The following is a 17,315-nucleotide window of genomic DNA, read 5'->3' as shown; positions in this document are numbered from 1 at the left end:
ATTTTAGGTTGTACTATTTAAACACATATGGAAATATCATTTAACTTGTATGCAATACAGCGTCTCAATGCAAGTGTAAATGTTAGCAGCAGAGTCTCATCTAGCATTCGTCCAATTCTATGCTTACTCTTGCCAGGAATTCTGACTGCTGTTTTCCCTTTCTGTAAACTAATTTGAATAATTGGACACCCACTGTTAACCCTCTGAGATCAAATAACTTAACATCTACCAGGAACCAAATATAGGTCTTCTCAGAACCACATCATCAGTGACAGCCACAAGACTCTGAAATAAAGGTTATTTCTGTGCAGATAGTATCAATATTACAGTGATAGCTTCAAACCTCTAATTGCACTTTTACCTATTGCTATTTATTTAATGTATTTCTATTGATACCATTTATTTCTCAATGGTTTAAGAACTTTGCACATTTAACAGACTTGATGAATGTCTTTGTTATGAACGTACCTGTCAGGGCTTAAATATAAACTACTGCAATTCGGAAGAGGATTTCAGAGGAAGAGTGTATATATCTTTGACAATTAATACACCCCCTATCACTCGAAGATGCTTCAAAGTTAAAAAGCCAATTCTGGGTTTGAACTGTATCTGAGACAAAGCCAGTCACCAATTCCCGTTGATACAATATTGTGGTAATTCTGGAAGGATGTTTGATAGTTTCCACTTTAACTCAGCAAATATATGGTCAACTAATTTTTTCAACTTCATCCTAACAAATTATACTGCTACTTTAATGGATGCAGTTGCAAAAATATTCACCTTTAATATCTGACCACCGTACAAGGAGTTTAGCCTTAAAAACCAGGTTCCCTCATCAATGAGATAACCGATGTATGGTCTTCCATATTTTACCTGTACCCCATATCCTGTAACACCTTGAAGAGGAAGCATCCATCAAAATCAGATATAAAGTGAACAAATGATGCTGAAAAATCTGCTGATTCTTGAACAGCGATCAAAATATTTTACCACATAAAACATGTTCAAATGTCTCATTACATCCTTCCTGAAGAAAGCAGCTCCAATCTTGATACAGTACTTGAAAGTCCAACAGAGACTAACATAATCTTGATGCTAACATAAGCTAACAGTACTTCATTTAAAAGCACTTTGCAGCCCTTTGCAACACACTATCAAATTGGATAACTTCAGGTAACTATTTTTTCCAGTTTGCATTACAACTGGACAGTTCTGGTGCATGCTCATCTGGAATGTTAATCTACTTTTTCTCTTCTCTATAGACTGTCTAATCTGTAAGGCATTTCCATTACTCATGATGGACTGGGCCATACCCACTACTTTTTGTAGGAGTTTATGTTTAAGGGCATCGGTATTTCCAGACCAGTCTATGATGCAAACAGTCAGTATACTCTCTACTTCGCATCTATAGAAGTTTGTCAAAGTCTTAGATAACATGCTGAACCTTCACAAACATCTAAGAAAGTAGAGGTGCTGCTATGCATGCTTTGTAATGGCACTTACATGCTGGACGCAGGACAGGTCCTCTGAAATATAATACCAAGGAATTTAAAGTTGCTGACCCTCTCCACCTCTGATCCTCTGATGAGGACTGGCTCATGGACTTCCGGTTTCCTCCACCTGCAGTCAATAATCAGCTCTTTGGTCTTGCTGACATTGAGTGAAAGGTTGTTGTTCTGGCACCACTCAGCTAGATTTTCAATCTCACTCCTATATGCTGATTCATTACCACCATTGATCCAGTCAAAGAGAGTGGTGTCATCAGCAGACTTAAATATGTCATTGGAATGGTGCTTAGCCTCACAGTCATAAGTATAAGTGAGTAGAACAGCCCCTAATATTACTCAATCTCTCCCAGCATCCTTAGCATTTTTGTTCTAAATCTAAAAAATGCTTATCCTTCTTTAGATAAATTTATTTATTTATTTGGAGATACAGTGTGGAATAGACCCTGCCGGCCCTCAGAGCTGCACTCCCCAGCATCTCCCGACAACCCCCGATTTAATCCTAACATACTGATGGGACAAGTTACAACAACCAATTAACCTACTAACCTGTATATCTTTGGACTGTGGGAAGAAATCGGAGCACCCAGCGAAAACCCACACTTTCCACAGGGAGGATGTACTAACTCCTTACAGAGGATGGAGAGAATGAACTCTGAACTCCGAAGCCGCAAGCTGTAATAGCATCGTGCTAACTAAAACACAACCTTGGCGTAAAATATTGAACATGACAAACTGCCCTTGGCATCTGAATGGTGTGCTAAGCTGTTCTACAGAGTACTGAAAATCAACCACACTGCTGAGCCTGGTGACACATAAAGGCACGACTAAGTAAGGATGATAAATTTCATCTCCTGAAAGACATCAATAGACTAAGTGGGTTATTCTGAAAATCTGATTGAGCAGGGGTCATCACTGCTTAGCACAAGTCTTTTAAAAATCTCAAATAAGAACTTAAATTGTACAACTGCCATGGTGAAATTTTGAATTCCATTTTCTGTATTGTTACCTCTGGTTCAGTAGTCTGGTAATGGAATTGCTGTATCACCACTCCTATACAGCTCTCTCTAAAGCCCTGCACAATCTCAGCAAGGCATCTTTACTGCTGTACTTCCTTTTAATAAGTCATTTGCTTTGGGAGGAATTTACAGAGGTACAGGAGAATCTAAACAGTAGTATTTTGAAGAGGCTACATGAGCACAGGGACCCAGTGATGCGTATTCGCAGATCTTTGAAGATGCTATGGCAAGTTGAGATGACAGTTAAAAAATGCATAAGGCACCTGGCTTTGCAAATCAAAGCAATGAACACAAAACCAAGCATGTAATGTTAACATGCTGCAAGGGGTTAGTTATACATGAGCTGTAGTATCATGTAAAATTTTGAGAACCTGCACTTTAGGCTGGTTGGAGAAACCCCCGGGAGAAGTACAGACAAGATTTTCAAGGATGACACCAGGGATGCAGTTTGAAGGACAAATGAGGAGAGGCAACATTAAGTAGGTGGTAGAATTTTAAAGAGAGTGCAGGAACAAACCTGGGTGGCTGAGGGTAGATGAAACTTTGAAGGCTGCAAAACAACTCGCGAAGGCTGTTAAAAAAGCATTTTAAACAAAGTCCTGGCTTTTTTTTAACAGAAGCAAGGAAGACAACAGCAAGAGATTTATGTTGAATCATTATAAAACACTTTGACAGGATAAATAAGGAGAAATTGATTGCAGTGATAGAAGGTTCAGAACTAAATGACACAGATTTAAAATGACTGCTGAAGGAACCAAAGGTGACATAGGAAGCTTCCTTTTTATCAGTGGGTCATTCACATCTGAAGCACAACCTGCAAGGAAATTCAATGGCAATTTTCTAAAAGGATAAGCATTTAAAAAGAAAATTATTACTGGGATAAGAACACAGGACAGGATAAATGCATAGATTTTTCGAGAACCAGCAAGAATACAATGGATCAAATAGCCTTCTCCAGTGCTGCGAAGTTAATGATGTTCTTCAGTTATGAAGATGTATTAGGCAAAATGCAATTGATCATCTCTGAGCAGACAGAGTTGAGAAGAAGCTTAATTGAGAACCTTAGACTCATGAAAATTTCTTCCATTTCCTCTGGCAGGTGAATTGGCAACCAAAAGTCACAAATCTAATACAATTGGCCAAAGAACTAGACAGGAAATTAGGATATTAGTGAGAAATTAAGGTCAGGAATGCATTATCTATAATTCTACAGGAATTTACCAATGGCAAATTGACAAATTTGAAGAGAATTAATTTGTAAAGTTATGAAAGAAATATTGATGTATGAAACAGATTTAGACAGTTCTATCAAAAGTACAGCACAGGCTCCTTCGCAGCAGGAAGCTTCTATGATCCCAAGTGAATTAAAAATATTATTAGTTTTTAAATACAGTGTTTTCATTTGCGTTTTTTTCATTGATTATCCATTATTAATTAATGTATATTACTATATTTTGGTTAATAACTTACCAGTGTCAGAAGGATTAGTTGAGGCGAGATGCCAGGTGACCTGTGGTTTTGATATCTCTCTGTAATTGTCATTTTCTATGTTAATCTCCTGATTGAAGCAGGATGAACAAGGCTGCAGAGCTCCAAGTACTATGCGAGAAGGAACATGCTTTAAAAAAAAGGTCAGTTAAAAGTTAATTTCATCTTCATGTAAAATATGTAAATGCATATAGCTCTCGATTAGATTAAATTAGATTATGAGGACACTCAGTCCTCGTTTATTGTCATTTAGAAACGCATGTATTAAAAAATAATACAATGTTCTTCCAGAATGATATCACAAGAAAAACACAGGACAAACCAAGACTAAAACTGACAAAACCACATAATTATAACATATAGTTACAACAGTGTAAAACAATACCATAATTTGATAAAGAACAGACCATGGGCACAGTAAAAAAAAGTCTCAAAGTCCCAATAGACTCATCATCTCACGCAGGCGGCAAAAGGGAGAAACTTTCCCTGCCATGAACCTCCAAATGCTACCAAATTGCCGATGCAGCACGATTGGAAGCACCCGACCACAGCGGGCTCTGAATTCCTCCGAAAACTTCGAGCCTCTGACCAGCCCCTCCGACACAACCTCTCCGAGCACCATCCTCTGCCGAGTGCTTCGACCCCACCCCGGCTGCTGAGCAATAAGTAAAGCTGAGGATTCGGGGCCTTCTCTTCCGGAGATTCTGGACCACACAGTAGCAGCAGCAGTGAAGCAGGCATTTCAGAAGTTTCACCAGGTGTTCCTCCGTGCTCTCACATCCGTCTCCATCAAATCAGGATTGTGCACGGCACCCTACTTGAGAAATAACAGACATCACCACCGGAGTGGCCACTGCAAGCAGTGTCGCATTGCCATCTTCTCCTCTATTACAACAAAGCTATTTTTGTGGCTTTCCAAAGTGATAGAAACTGGACAGAGCTGATGGACATGGCAGGACATGACCAAGGGGACACTTAGTCTTCAGAGAACTTCACGAAATCGCTGTTACAGTGTTCAAATTAAGCAGCAGGAGGTCACTACTGGGGAGGCATGTTAATCACCCAATTAACTGCTCATAGGAGAAACATACCAGAGGGGTGGGAAGGAAGTTCAAGTTTTTCTTACAAGGCATTCAATCCACAAGAAATGCAAAAAAGAGTGCCTTCCTATTTGGATTCTGCCTGGTGGTGGTGGTAGTGAAGGAAAGGTGGGGGAGGGGTTCATATTGAACTATTAGTTTCAACTTGAGTACTAGTTCTGGAAATTGCAGCCATTTTGACTCAACATACTATGCCCCGAAGATCTTAAAATAAATGTATTGGCTATAATTGTTATCCGCCATAAGTATCACAATGTCATGCTTCTTCATAAATTTCTAATTTTTGCACAACAATGAGAAACTTCTTATTTAAATAATTGTGCTGTGACGTACGTGTAATCTATCAAGACACTGTTTTACTATTTACATAAAATTGCATTTCCATTAGTGGTGTTAGATACAGAAAATATTCCAAAAACATAATTGCCTCAATTTTAGTTGCAAGAAGTTTGAAGAATAGCTTTACTATTGCATTATGCAGAACATTAAGGGATGTGTAGATTCCAAATTGTGCTGAATCATAGAAGCATTATACTACAGAGGGTAATTTGGCCCACAAAGTCTAATGTGGCTCCCTGTAGACCAATCTGCCTATGTATTCCTCCTCCCTTTATAACAAAGTGTACTTAATGCAAATTTAAATAAGTATGTCCTAAACTATACAAAGGCCATCAAATTCTTCTTGAAAGCCTTGCTTGTCTCTGCATTCACCACCCACCCAGAGATTTCTAGACCATAACCATTCTTTACTTCTGGTTCTTCACAATCCAGTCTTCATTTTCAGTCAAGTCATGGTTGGTGTTCATCTCTGTTAAATTTCCCCTCAGCAACAGATTTTTTTTTGATCAAGCTCTTATTTAGTTAGCATAAAAAATGAAAGCAAAACAACTTCTTACCAAAATAAACAAATCAAATCCTCAAACCATCCTTAAGATTCTGTATACCAACAATGCTGGTGGTTAACTACAGATTCAGCACCATTTTAATTTACATCAAAATAAAACTGGCTAATTTATGGTCTGGCAAGCAATGCTATGCTCCTACAGTACACAGTAAATGTAATACAATCTGCAATGAAATCCAAAACAAGGCGAGTGCAAACTCCATTACATTGGACTAGTATCCAGAAGTACTACCTGCAATCACAGCTGCTTTTGTGATTCACAATTTCAACATTCAATCCCAAATCTCCCAGGATTACAACTTTTATGTTCATTACAATTCAACATAATCTTTTCAAATTCAATCACTGAACCACATCCCTGTAAACAACTATACTACCTACATTATGAGTTTAAGAGTTTTCACGCCGAACACCAGTACAGATCTGGGAGCAACCACATTCAAAATTGAACTAGTTTAAAGAAGTGCATAATTTGCTTACTTTTGATCAAATTAATTTGTACACGACCACACATTCAATGGATCTGTGTAACTTAGCATAGTATAAGACATACTTATTTAAAATTTTGCATCAAACGTCCTTTGATATATTCAAAAGTGGCAACTTCAACTCTGCCGGAAAACAGGCTGTCACAAAAAAGCAAGAAGTTAGTCTTTGATTGCACATGCTGAACATCCACTCGACAAAACTCAAAGATTCAGTTCAAATGACTTTAATGGAATCCAATATCCAGGTGCGTAGAAACATTCTGCTTCTACTCTCCTACACATTTAATTAATAGCAGCAGCTAAAGTTCTCCAAAAGGGTCAAGTTTATAAAGTAAGGTAATTTTAATATGACTAAAAAAATCCATACAAAACAATTCAGTGGTTACACAATGTTACACTAGTCAGTTTGCAAATGAAAGAAATTGAAACTTTAAAAAATATATTTACCAATATCCCTGCATTTAAAGAAAAATCTGAATTTGAATTTGAATCTTATCAAATCCATGTACATAAGCAAGGAACTCCCCATGATAATTCACCTGATCAAGCTTTGAAACTTCATAAAAAATGTGAACTTCTGCAAACGTTATATTTTGTTTCCAATATGACATTCTGGAAAATTTGATAAATTATGATCAGAATGTTTTTACATCCAGAAATGTAAAAGTATTTAGAAATGAATTCCACCAAGAGGACCACAACTTTGTTGTGGTTTGGAGGCTTGTATGCCTCAATGACTCAGAGAGCTATTCTGGCTGGAATCAGGGCTTTATGCTTTGGTTTTTGATAGGGTCACCCATGCCATACAGGTCAAAGGGTAGAGGCCGGATTAAGGGCGGTCTACCTGTCCTCTGGGTTTGGGGGTTCAGCTCAGGGCAATAACCCTGACTAGTCAAGCAAAACTGTTATGAGAACAGCAATGAAGAATTCTTCAACATCTGTGTGTGATGGCATTCCTGAGTCTCCACTTGGGACTTGTACGGCTAACAGCAGTGAAAACCAACAGGAAGCTACTAGCACAATAAAGGAAGCCCTGAACATGACCAAGATCAAGACCAAAATGGGTAATTTCTCCTAACACAGATTTTAGCATTTCAAAGTCAAAAGTCAAAGTAAAATTTATTATCAAAGTACGCATTAGTTCCCATATATTTCCTTGACATTCACCTTCTTGCAGCCATTTACAGGAAAGTAAAATATAATAGAATTTATGTAAAAATATACATAAACAAAGACTGACAAACAACTTAATAATAACAACTCTGTAATACACTGTATTCACACAGTTAAACTATAAAACAAATAATCCCACATTCTGCCAATAAATTCTGTACACTCGTGCAGAGATTTTGCCCTTGCAATTGCTGTTTTATGAATCTAAACTCAGCTTATATTTAGAAATATTTTAAATCAATCCAATATACTAGTCACCTTTGCATTAAGTATATCTACATTATGGCATAGATAGATACATTCTACTTCACAAAAATAACATAGTTATTTATACCTACCTGGGGTTTATCCTCCAGATGCAAGTTCAATAAACGAAGATAGCCCACTGGTGCAAACGCATCAGCAGAATGAACAACAAGATCAGAGGAATCACTGTTTAAAATAAAAACATAATTGTAAGCATGCCGATAGAATCACCAGAAAACGTTACATTGACAGCACAAGCAATGTATCATGTTAAATTAGTACTTCATAGTCAATATTGATTGGTTGTGTTACTCATTAAGGAAAATGTGCAAATGTTCTAAATATTCTGAATCCACTTTTGAAGTTCTGTTGGTTACATGCATTATAAAAATCTTGCAACATTATTTGTAAATACGACGTTTTCTAAAATACTTCTCAACATATTTGTTCCGAGAAGTAACGCCGGCTCATTTTCTCTTCTTTTATAAAGCACATCACCATCTGAACAAAGGCAAGAGGCACTGTTTGCATTAAGATTCTCTATCACTCCAATTAAGCTGTCCATTTAGTGAAAGACACAATTAAGTCTGACAGTAATGGGGAAAAGGTGCAATTTTCTGCCTTTTTAAAAATGATTTCAACATTTTATTCATTTGCTTCTGCTTTCTGTCCCATTCCAGATTCCACATTTTTTAGCCCTTATGACTTGCCTTTCATTACAATCAATACAAGCTACATCAGAGAACTCCCATTATAAACAACCACTGGCCCTATTTTGTATCTGGTTGCTTTTAAATTGGCTTTCTCATCACTTTCTCCATATTATATACATTCATTGCTTCTAGATTTCGTTTCTACCCTGTTGCAGATTTGAAAAGATAGGGTTTCTGTTGGAATGATATCTCCTGACTTACACTGGTCTCAGTTTGACAGCTATCCTGCCTCTAGAGATCATGGGAACAAACTGATGATCTCATGGCTTCCAAAGAGACTCCACCACAGTTACTTATATTCCTACATGTGTGAATAAGGTGCAAGCAGGGCTACAAGCAAATAAGAAGGGGCTAATGGAATGGATGGGATTGCTCTGTGGGACTGGTATTGAGTAACTGGATGAGTAGCCTTCTCCTTTGTTGGTAGGAGATAATTACTTATATTTAAGGCAGCATTTTTTTTAGTTCTTTTAATGTTAGCATACATTTAGTGTAGAACAATTACAGAATTTAATGATGAAGATTTCTCATGAATGGTCAGCATTGCAAAATGTCAACTTAAATCTCCTTAACCAAATAAATAACTCCAGCACTTCCAATTGTACTTCACATCCGCAATACAGATTGAAATTTACAGCAGGAATACGAGATGTGTTTGAGAAGAATAGGATGAAATCGAATCCAGAGTATCTAATTTTATATCAAAATAAGGACCACAATAAACAGTTAGGACGTTGACTGGAATCCTGATCCTCCAATATAATTGTAGGGCTGGCTCCACGACACGCCACTTATTAGCAAAGCCTGAAAACACGTGCCTGGGCAACACTGCATCTTTAGATGAAGAACTGTGAATGGAGCTGAACACTGCTTGCAATAAACCCTTACTTATGCCATATAATGAACGGAGGGTCATTGATGGTGTAACACCCTGGTTAAGATTTTTACTACTATGCTGTAGGTATTTCATTTTAGCAGTTCTGTAAGAGCAGTCTGTTCTACTTTTAGCCAGTTTGGGATTGAGCTGAGAAAAGAGGCTTTGTTGTTCAACTTAGGAATGTGGTGTCAGCCATTCAGGATGTAGAATTGGGAAAAGGTTCTGGAGAACAGTGGTGTGGGGAGGTTTTTTTCTGGCGGGAGCTGTGAGAAGACAAGAGGAAGGATGGCTGAGAATGCCATCCCTGTTACACAAGATGCTTTGTGCAGATGCATGGCTTCAAGGAGGAAGGACCAATTCTCCCGTGGGAGACTCATTATTCAAAATAAATTTCAGGTGACATTCGAAAGGTGGTACGTCCTTTCACCCAGACCGAGGGTCCACTGTGCAAGTTACAGTTAAGTTCAAGATGAGCTCCAACTTAAGTGGACATTTGACTGCTTAAGAATAATGGGCCCTTTTTGTTTTTTGTCTTTCCAGTAATAACTGTTTGCTTAAGTTAACATCCTTAAATATGCTTCTTTATAATTTAATGCAGTGTATGATCTGGTATTTCTGTCAATGGGCGATTGCCGGGGCAGTGAATCACACAACATTCACACAAACCGGGGCTTGGGTGGGCGCGAGACATACCAACCTCACGGATTTGGCGAGACCAAAATTGTATACACCCCAGACATACGAAGCCTGAGAAAGGTGGATTTCTCGCCGTGGAGTCCAGTGGCTATTAGCGAAGGGCTAATGAGCCACATTTGCAGAGACACCCAAGAAAAAAGGGATTTCAACTGTGCCTTCAGATGGCTGGGCCTTAATCATTTTAGCCCTTCATTCTCTTAAGGCCCTTCAACGGAATTTGCCTTAATGTATCTCTGGCTAATAGAGTTAAGGGGGAAATCAAGTGGTTGTAAAGCATATTATAGTAAAAATACATAAACACAGAAAGGAAACAGTGGAGGAACAACCAAGAACCACAATCACAAAGAGCTTGAGGTTGCCAATCCAACTGATGGTTGCTGCAGGCAATTGGCCAAGGTGGAAAAGTATCAGAAGCTTTATCTTCAAGAAGTATTGGGAAGAAGGGACAGATTATAGTCACAAGCAGAATAGAGAGACCTGCTAAAAGAAATGTCAGGCAAAGACAATGACTAGAAGAAGAAGAAATGAACAGGGAAAGGAAAGTGTAGCTCCACAACAGTGGGTGGGATTCAGATTTAATTCACTTTTCTGTAAGAGGCCAAGTGGTACAAAAAGCTAAAAATAAATTGTTGTGTAAAAAAAATTACAAATGCTTTGACCAAAAAGTAAAAGCATTCTGAACAACATATTAAATGGAGACATATTCTTCTCTCAGAGTGTTCAAATTGGAACACTACCTGTTAAGTACTTGGCAGGGTCTTGAAAACATATGCCAACCAAATGGTTGGAACGTCTAAGGACATTTTCAATCTCTCAATGCTATAGAAAAAGGTTCCCACCTGCTTCAAAAGGGCATCAAATATACCAGTGCAGGTTTTTGCAAATAAAACGAAGTGAGGTGTTTTATGTTGAATGAAACTGGTAACACCTTTTATTGAACTTCAAAACCTACACAAAATAGTGTGCTAAAACTCTTTACGTAATAACATCCTTACTTCAGACCAGTCTCTTAAAGTGAAACCCCAACTCAATGTCAGTGGTTATGAATTATGTACATTTTCATCAATTATGTTACCCTACAGAGCCCTCCCTCCCACCCTCCCTAAATTCACTAAATCCGGCCTAGAGCCATGGTGTGATGTAGCCTAACGCCGAGGTTCTGGGCCATCGCAGCCCAGAGGTCTGATATGAACTGGGGACCAAAGTCAGAAGAAATATCAGATGGTGTGCAAAATCGAGCAATCCAGGTGCTAATTATCGCCCAAGCCACGACTGCGGCCATCATCGATGCTAAAGGGACAACCTCTGGCTACCTGGTGGTACGCTCCACCATGGTAAGAAGGTGTGTGAAACCATTGGCGGGGGGGAGAAGAAGACCAATAAGGTCCACATCGACATGGTCAAACCGTCACTCAGGGACCTCAAAAGGTGCCAATAGCGCTTGAACATGACGGTTAATTTTTGCCTGCTGGCATTTCACACAGACTGCACTCCAATTACGCATGTCCTTTTAGAGGCCACTCCAAATAAACCTTAATGCAAACAGCTTCTGTGAGGCCTTCAGGCCCAGATGAGAGAGATTATGTATGGAGTCGAAAACAGCCCATCTCCAGTTTGTGGGCATGATGGGGTGAGAGCGACTGGTTGAGAGATCGCACAGGAGAGAAGCCCCAGCTTCCGCAAACCTAATGTCAGCCAACCGTAGGCCTGTGACTGCTGTTCAATAAGCCTAGACCTCTGGGTCAGTAGCTTGGTCGGCTGCCACACCAGCATAATCAACTCCCGACTACATGCTGGTCATGAAAGGCAATCAGCCGCAGCATTATTTTTCCCCTTGCTATGTTACATATCAGTTGTGAACTTGGATATGTAGACCAGTTGGCATTGCTTGCGTGCAGAGCAATGGTCTGGCATTTTGGCCATCATGTGCATGAAGTCAACGAACATTGTTTGTGGTCAACGAATGCTGTGAAATGGTAACCCTCTAGAAGAAAACAAAAATGGCGGACAGTGAAGTAGAGACCAAGAAGTTCATGGTCAAACGTGCTGTACTTCCTTCTGGGCGAACGGAACCGGCAACTGAAGAAGTCGAGCAACTAATACATGCCTCCAACCAGCTGTTCACGCAAGCACCCACAGCACAGAATGAAGCGTCAGTAGAAATAACTGTGGGTGAGTTGAGGAGTGGGTCAGTAAGGTCACATTGGAAAGAGCTTGTTTGGTATCATCAAAAGCTCTGGTCATGTCCACTGACCGCTCAAGCACTTGATTAGGGGTATTGCCTTTAAGCACGCTATACAGGGGAAGCACAAGCTTAACAGCTCACAGAATGAAGCGGTGATAGAAATTTACCATACCTTAAAACTCCTGCAGTTTTTTTGTAGTGAGGGGCGGTGAGAAATCCATAATAGCGGCTACTTTTGACGGGAGAGGTATTGTACCTTCTGCGGAAATGTGATACATGTTCAGATTTGGACGTACAAGTATGTTATCCAGGTGAACAAAAAGAAAATCTAAGTCTTTTAATACAGAATCCATCAGACGTTGGTAAGTCTGTGCTGCATTTTACCAGTTGAAACAGCATGTGCAGAAACTCAGAAATGCCAAACAGGGTTATCACAGCTGTTTTGGAAATGTCCTCCGGGCAGACAGGCACCTGATGGTAGCCTCTAACTAGACTGACTTTAGAAAAAATTAACTTTCTAGCTGAATATGCCGAAAAGTCTTGAATGTGTGGGACCAGGTAACAATTGCTTAATGGGCCGAATGGCCTAATTCTGCTCCTATGTCTTATTGTCTTATGATTGAGGGTGGTGGCCTTGTTAATGCGTCAGTAGTCGCCATGTGGCTGAAATTTGTCTACCATCACAACAGGTTTACAGCAGATGCAATCTCACTGGCTCTCCACTCTTTGGAGCAGCTGGACAACAAGCATACTTACATCAAACTGCTGATTATCAATTACAGCTCACGATTCAACACCATCATCCTCTAGGTTTCTCCAATGACAAAACTGTTGTTGGCAAAACCTCAGATCATGATGAGCAGGCTTACAGGAGCCGACAGAAATAAGTCCTTTGGCCCATCTAATCTGTGCTGAACTATTATTCTGTCTAATATCATGGATGCACCTGGACCACAGCCCTCCAAGTCCCTCCCATTCATGCACTTATCCAGACTTCTCTTAAATGTTGAAATAAAATCCACATCCACCATTTCCACTTGTTCCATTATCCTCTGAGTGAAGAAATTTCCTCAGGTTTCCCTTAAACATTTCACCCTTCACCCTTAACACATGATCTGTAATTCCAGCCTCAGTGTTTGAGGAAATTTGGTAAGTGACTAAAGACTCTAGCAAATTTGTACAGACGTATCACAGAGAGGATTCTGATTGCTGCAACAGCATCTGTAAATGCACAGGATTGTAAGAGGCTTTAAACTAAGCCGGCACCATCATGGGCTCACCACTCCCACCACTAAGGGCATTTTCAAAATGTGGCATCCATCATTAAGAACTCTCACTTTCTGTGACATCCCTCTGATTGCTACCATCAGAGAGGAGGTAAAGGATCCTAAAGACAGCACTCAACATTTTTAGGAACAGCTTCTTCCCCTCTGCCATCAGATTTCTCAACAGTACATGAACACTATCTCACTATTCCTCTTTTGCCCTATCTACCTATCTATTTATTTAGCTATCTGGCCATCTATTTACTTATTTACTGAAACTTATTGCATTTTGTTATGCCTGCACTGCTCTGCTGCCTCAGAACAACAAATTTCTCAACTGATGTCAGAAACAATAAACCTGATTTTGAAAAATGCGTTTGGGATTAAATTTAAATTGCACAAATGAACGTTTCAACAGACCATTGCAATCTTAAATATAACTAAGGAATTGTGCAAAAGCCTCAGAGTTAGCATTTCAATTCAGAACCAAAGTAGCTTCAGAGTACAGGAGATCATCGTGGCTGTAATGTCAATGCTAAAACTTTGTAAATCCAATCCAAAAATAAATAACTTTAATGGTGTTTTTTCTCTCTCTCACTTGTATAATTTCTTTCTCTCCTTTCAATAGTTAATCAATTTTTCTTAAAGCAGGCAATAATTGCCTCTAGCTAATCATCCCATTATCCAGATACCACAGTATGATAAGGAAGTTTAACATGCTTGTAACTCGAGCTTATGAAGACAATATAAAAACCAGTACAAGATAGTTATAGTCGTACAAGCATTCATCTGTATTACTAGTTTAAACTTGAAAATCATAATGATTTTCAATTAAAACAATAATCAGGATTAGACTCCATCAGTGAATAGACTTTTATTTTTATTTAGCACCAACTCGGTCAGGACATTTCCTTTAAGATCCTCTCTAATGCACTTATTGTATTCAAAATTGTTCTTCTTAATTTTTGAATTTTTATCTTTTATTTGAAAAACAGATTTGTCTTTTTAAAAGGCCACTGGGGTCTTCTCTCATCTGTTGTTACAAAGCTGCCTTTTCCTTTCCCTGTTCTTCAGGTACTGCTCTTCTAGAAATTGTCAAAATTGATGTAAAATATGCACCTTTGCAATTACTAACAGCACCACCAATCAAAATAGCTTTAATTGACTGCGTATATATACACTGTGACAGCAAAATAATGCTTATTTAAATAAAATAATGATCATTTAAAGATAGAATAAAATGAATGCATTTCAAAATACTACACAAAAAGGTATTAATAAATGCATGTTTTCTGTTAATATTACAAAATTGAAACCGTAGTAATATATCACTGGTGTATTGTTATGGATAAGAATTATTCAGGTTGAGGCTTACTTGCAAACTTAGAAATTTTAAAAAAAAGGTAATTGTTTGTGTCATTGCCACCTTCTATTATCATGAAGTACAAATTCTAGATAAAAACAGCTCTCAAAACTTTGACAAATCAGTCAACAAGTTTACTGCTCCAAGTAGCACTTTGTCAGCATTTAAAAAAGGACAATATCCTCAGATAGATTTTAACTGAGGAAACAGTAACTCACATAACAATCCGCTTCCTGAATAAAGGACAATCCAACGTAAAGGTTTCATACTCTCCACCTTCTCCACATACATGCACCCCATACTTCTGAGAAATCTGCAGTAACAGATACATTTAATTGTGAGTAAAAGCTTTATACCACAGGAAAACAATACAGTCATATTTCTTGCGCTTTGTTGTGCATTGATGAGGGTGTTTCATTTTTGCTCCCATTCAAAATACATGCTCAAAACTGGAACTATGTTAATTTTGATGATCTGCATGTTTTTTCTTTACCTTTTTTTATATACTCTCTAAAGATTTTTCCAAATGTAAGGAACACCACACATCAATGACATCACAGCATAATAAAATATGTTTCACCACATGCAGTCTTCAAAAATGCTATTAATTGTGAATATTTTAAAGAATGCAACTTCAACATTAAACGTGTCTTTGTTATCAAAATTCTCTATCATCTGGTCTAATCTTCTAGATTCCTTTTATAAAATATGACAGCACAGAATGTATAGCCACTGGGTTATCTTGAATAGAAGCCTGTAAAAATGAGAAGACTTCAGCATGTACTCTAACTGAGCTGAGTTTAAACCAAAATCAATCAGACTACTAAAATATGAAAAATATCACAGGAAAACCACAAACAATAGGGGGTTGTTCTGATGTTCTTGGCATCAAAGGGCAAATATTTCCCATTTATTGTTATAAACAAGCCATATAGAAGGCTTCTTTGAAGATGCATCTTCTAGCAAATCCCAAGCTTTTTGATTCAAAAACAAGGTATGAACTTCAAGCAGGAAGGTTTAGTTGCAGCTCCTTATTTACATTTTGAAAAGATAATCTTTTCTCCTTTCGAAGAAAATTGAGGTTATTTATAAAGAGTAACTGAGTGAAAGTGTACCAAATATCTCACTGTGATCCATGGAAGAGAGCCATATAGAAAGCCAAAATAAAGTCTTGAAATTCTCTTGGAACAATCCCTGTTGTTTGCATAAGCAGAATTAAGTATTTTATACTGAAGCAAGTTCAGAAGCTACGTGCAAATGGTGTAGATTGCTGGTTCCCTTTCTTTGTACATCATTTATTTGAAATTCCAATAAGAATTTGAATATCTTTTGTTCCCAGTTTGTCTGTACATTTCTCTGAACCAACAGAACATAGAACAGTACAGTATAGCCCTTCAGCTCACGATGTAATGCCAACCGTGTAACCTACTCCAAGATCAATCTAACCCTTCCCTCCCACACAGGCCTCCATTTTCCTTTCATCCATGTGCCTGTCTAAGAGTCTGTTAAATGTCCCTAATGTATCTTCCTCTAAAACCACCCTTAGCACTGTGTTCCAAATACCTACTACTCTGTTAAAAACTATTTCTGACATCCCACCTATACTTCCCTTCAATCACTTTAACATTATGCTCTCTCATTGCTGTCATGGGAAAAAGGTGCTGACTATCCACTCAATGGACCTAAGAGTTCAATTTCCAGTTCTACCTTCAGTTATTTGTCTTCAGTGCTAAAAAAAAAGTCAAATTTTAGAACCACTCCTGCAGAACAGCATTTTAAACGTTTACTGCATCAGACTGAAAATGGTGTCAATGTTATTAGGGCAGAGGGAGCAGGAAACACAAACATAAATAGAATGCACAGGAAAAGGTAAAATGAGGAAATTGAGGTTTAACAAAGGAAGAATTATAGAAGAGGATGAGGATTTTGATGTCTGTTCAGATAGCAGGTTAGTCCATATATTGTGCCAATGACTTAGAAGATTTACTGAAGGTGTACCTCTCCAATGCTTTGAGATGCTGCTACAAGTTACCTGTGTTTCTCATGCAATGAGGGGCAGTGCCTGGTAGCCCACGTACTTTGCGCTGGACCTAAGGTCTCAGTCTTCAAGCACTATTCTCTCAAGTGGAAGAAAGCTGTGCTGGAACACTGGAGATGGCAGAAGATTGCATCACTGCCATGAGGTAGTTTACAGATGAAGATAAAAAGAGCTAAGAATGGAAGCCTCTGGATAAACTTGTCCTCTTCCTCTGTACAAATTTAAAGTACGGTGTGGCACAAAGACTTTTTATGG

The 17,315-nt window shown here is 38.4% G+C and overlaps 1 protein-coding gene across 5 annotated transcripts in view; it reads right to left on the bottom strand.

Annotated features, from left to right (window-relative positions):
- The window catches only part of dph6 (diphthamine biosynthesis 6), a 280,799-nt gene that overhangs the window by 134,638 nt on the left and 128,846 nt on the right, over positions 1-17,315 (bottom strand). For 4 of the 5 annotated variants that reach the window (XM_072266984.1, XM_072267000.1, XM_072267005.1 and 1 more), the window contains 4 exons: positions 15,241-15,335; positions 12,567-12,653; positions 8,016-8,109; positions 3,995-4,142 (listed from right to left, as the gene is read on the bottom strand). In XM_072266984.1, the coding sequence (XP_072123085.1) occupies positions 3,995-4,142; positions 8,016-8,109; positions 12,567-12,653; positions 15,241-15,335 (424 nt within the window). The remainder of the gene's footprint in view (positions 1-3,994; positions 4,143-8,015; positions 8,110-12,566; positions 12,654-15,240; positions 15,336-17,315) is intronic. The other variant, XM_072266992.1, reaches the window with a different exon arrangement.

This window comes from Mobula birostris, chromosome 1 (genome assembly GCF_030028105.1).
Source record: "Mobula birostris isolate sMobBir1 chromosome 1, sMobBir1.hap1, whole genome shotgun sequence".
Classification (NCBI taxonomy): domain Eukaryota; kingdom Metazoa; phylum Chordata; class Chondrichthyes; order Myliobatiformes; family Myliobatidae; genus Mobula; species Mobula birostris.
The sequence above is the reverse complement of the archived record's forward strand: the minus strand, read 5'-3'. Positions and strand labels throughout refer to the sequence as shown.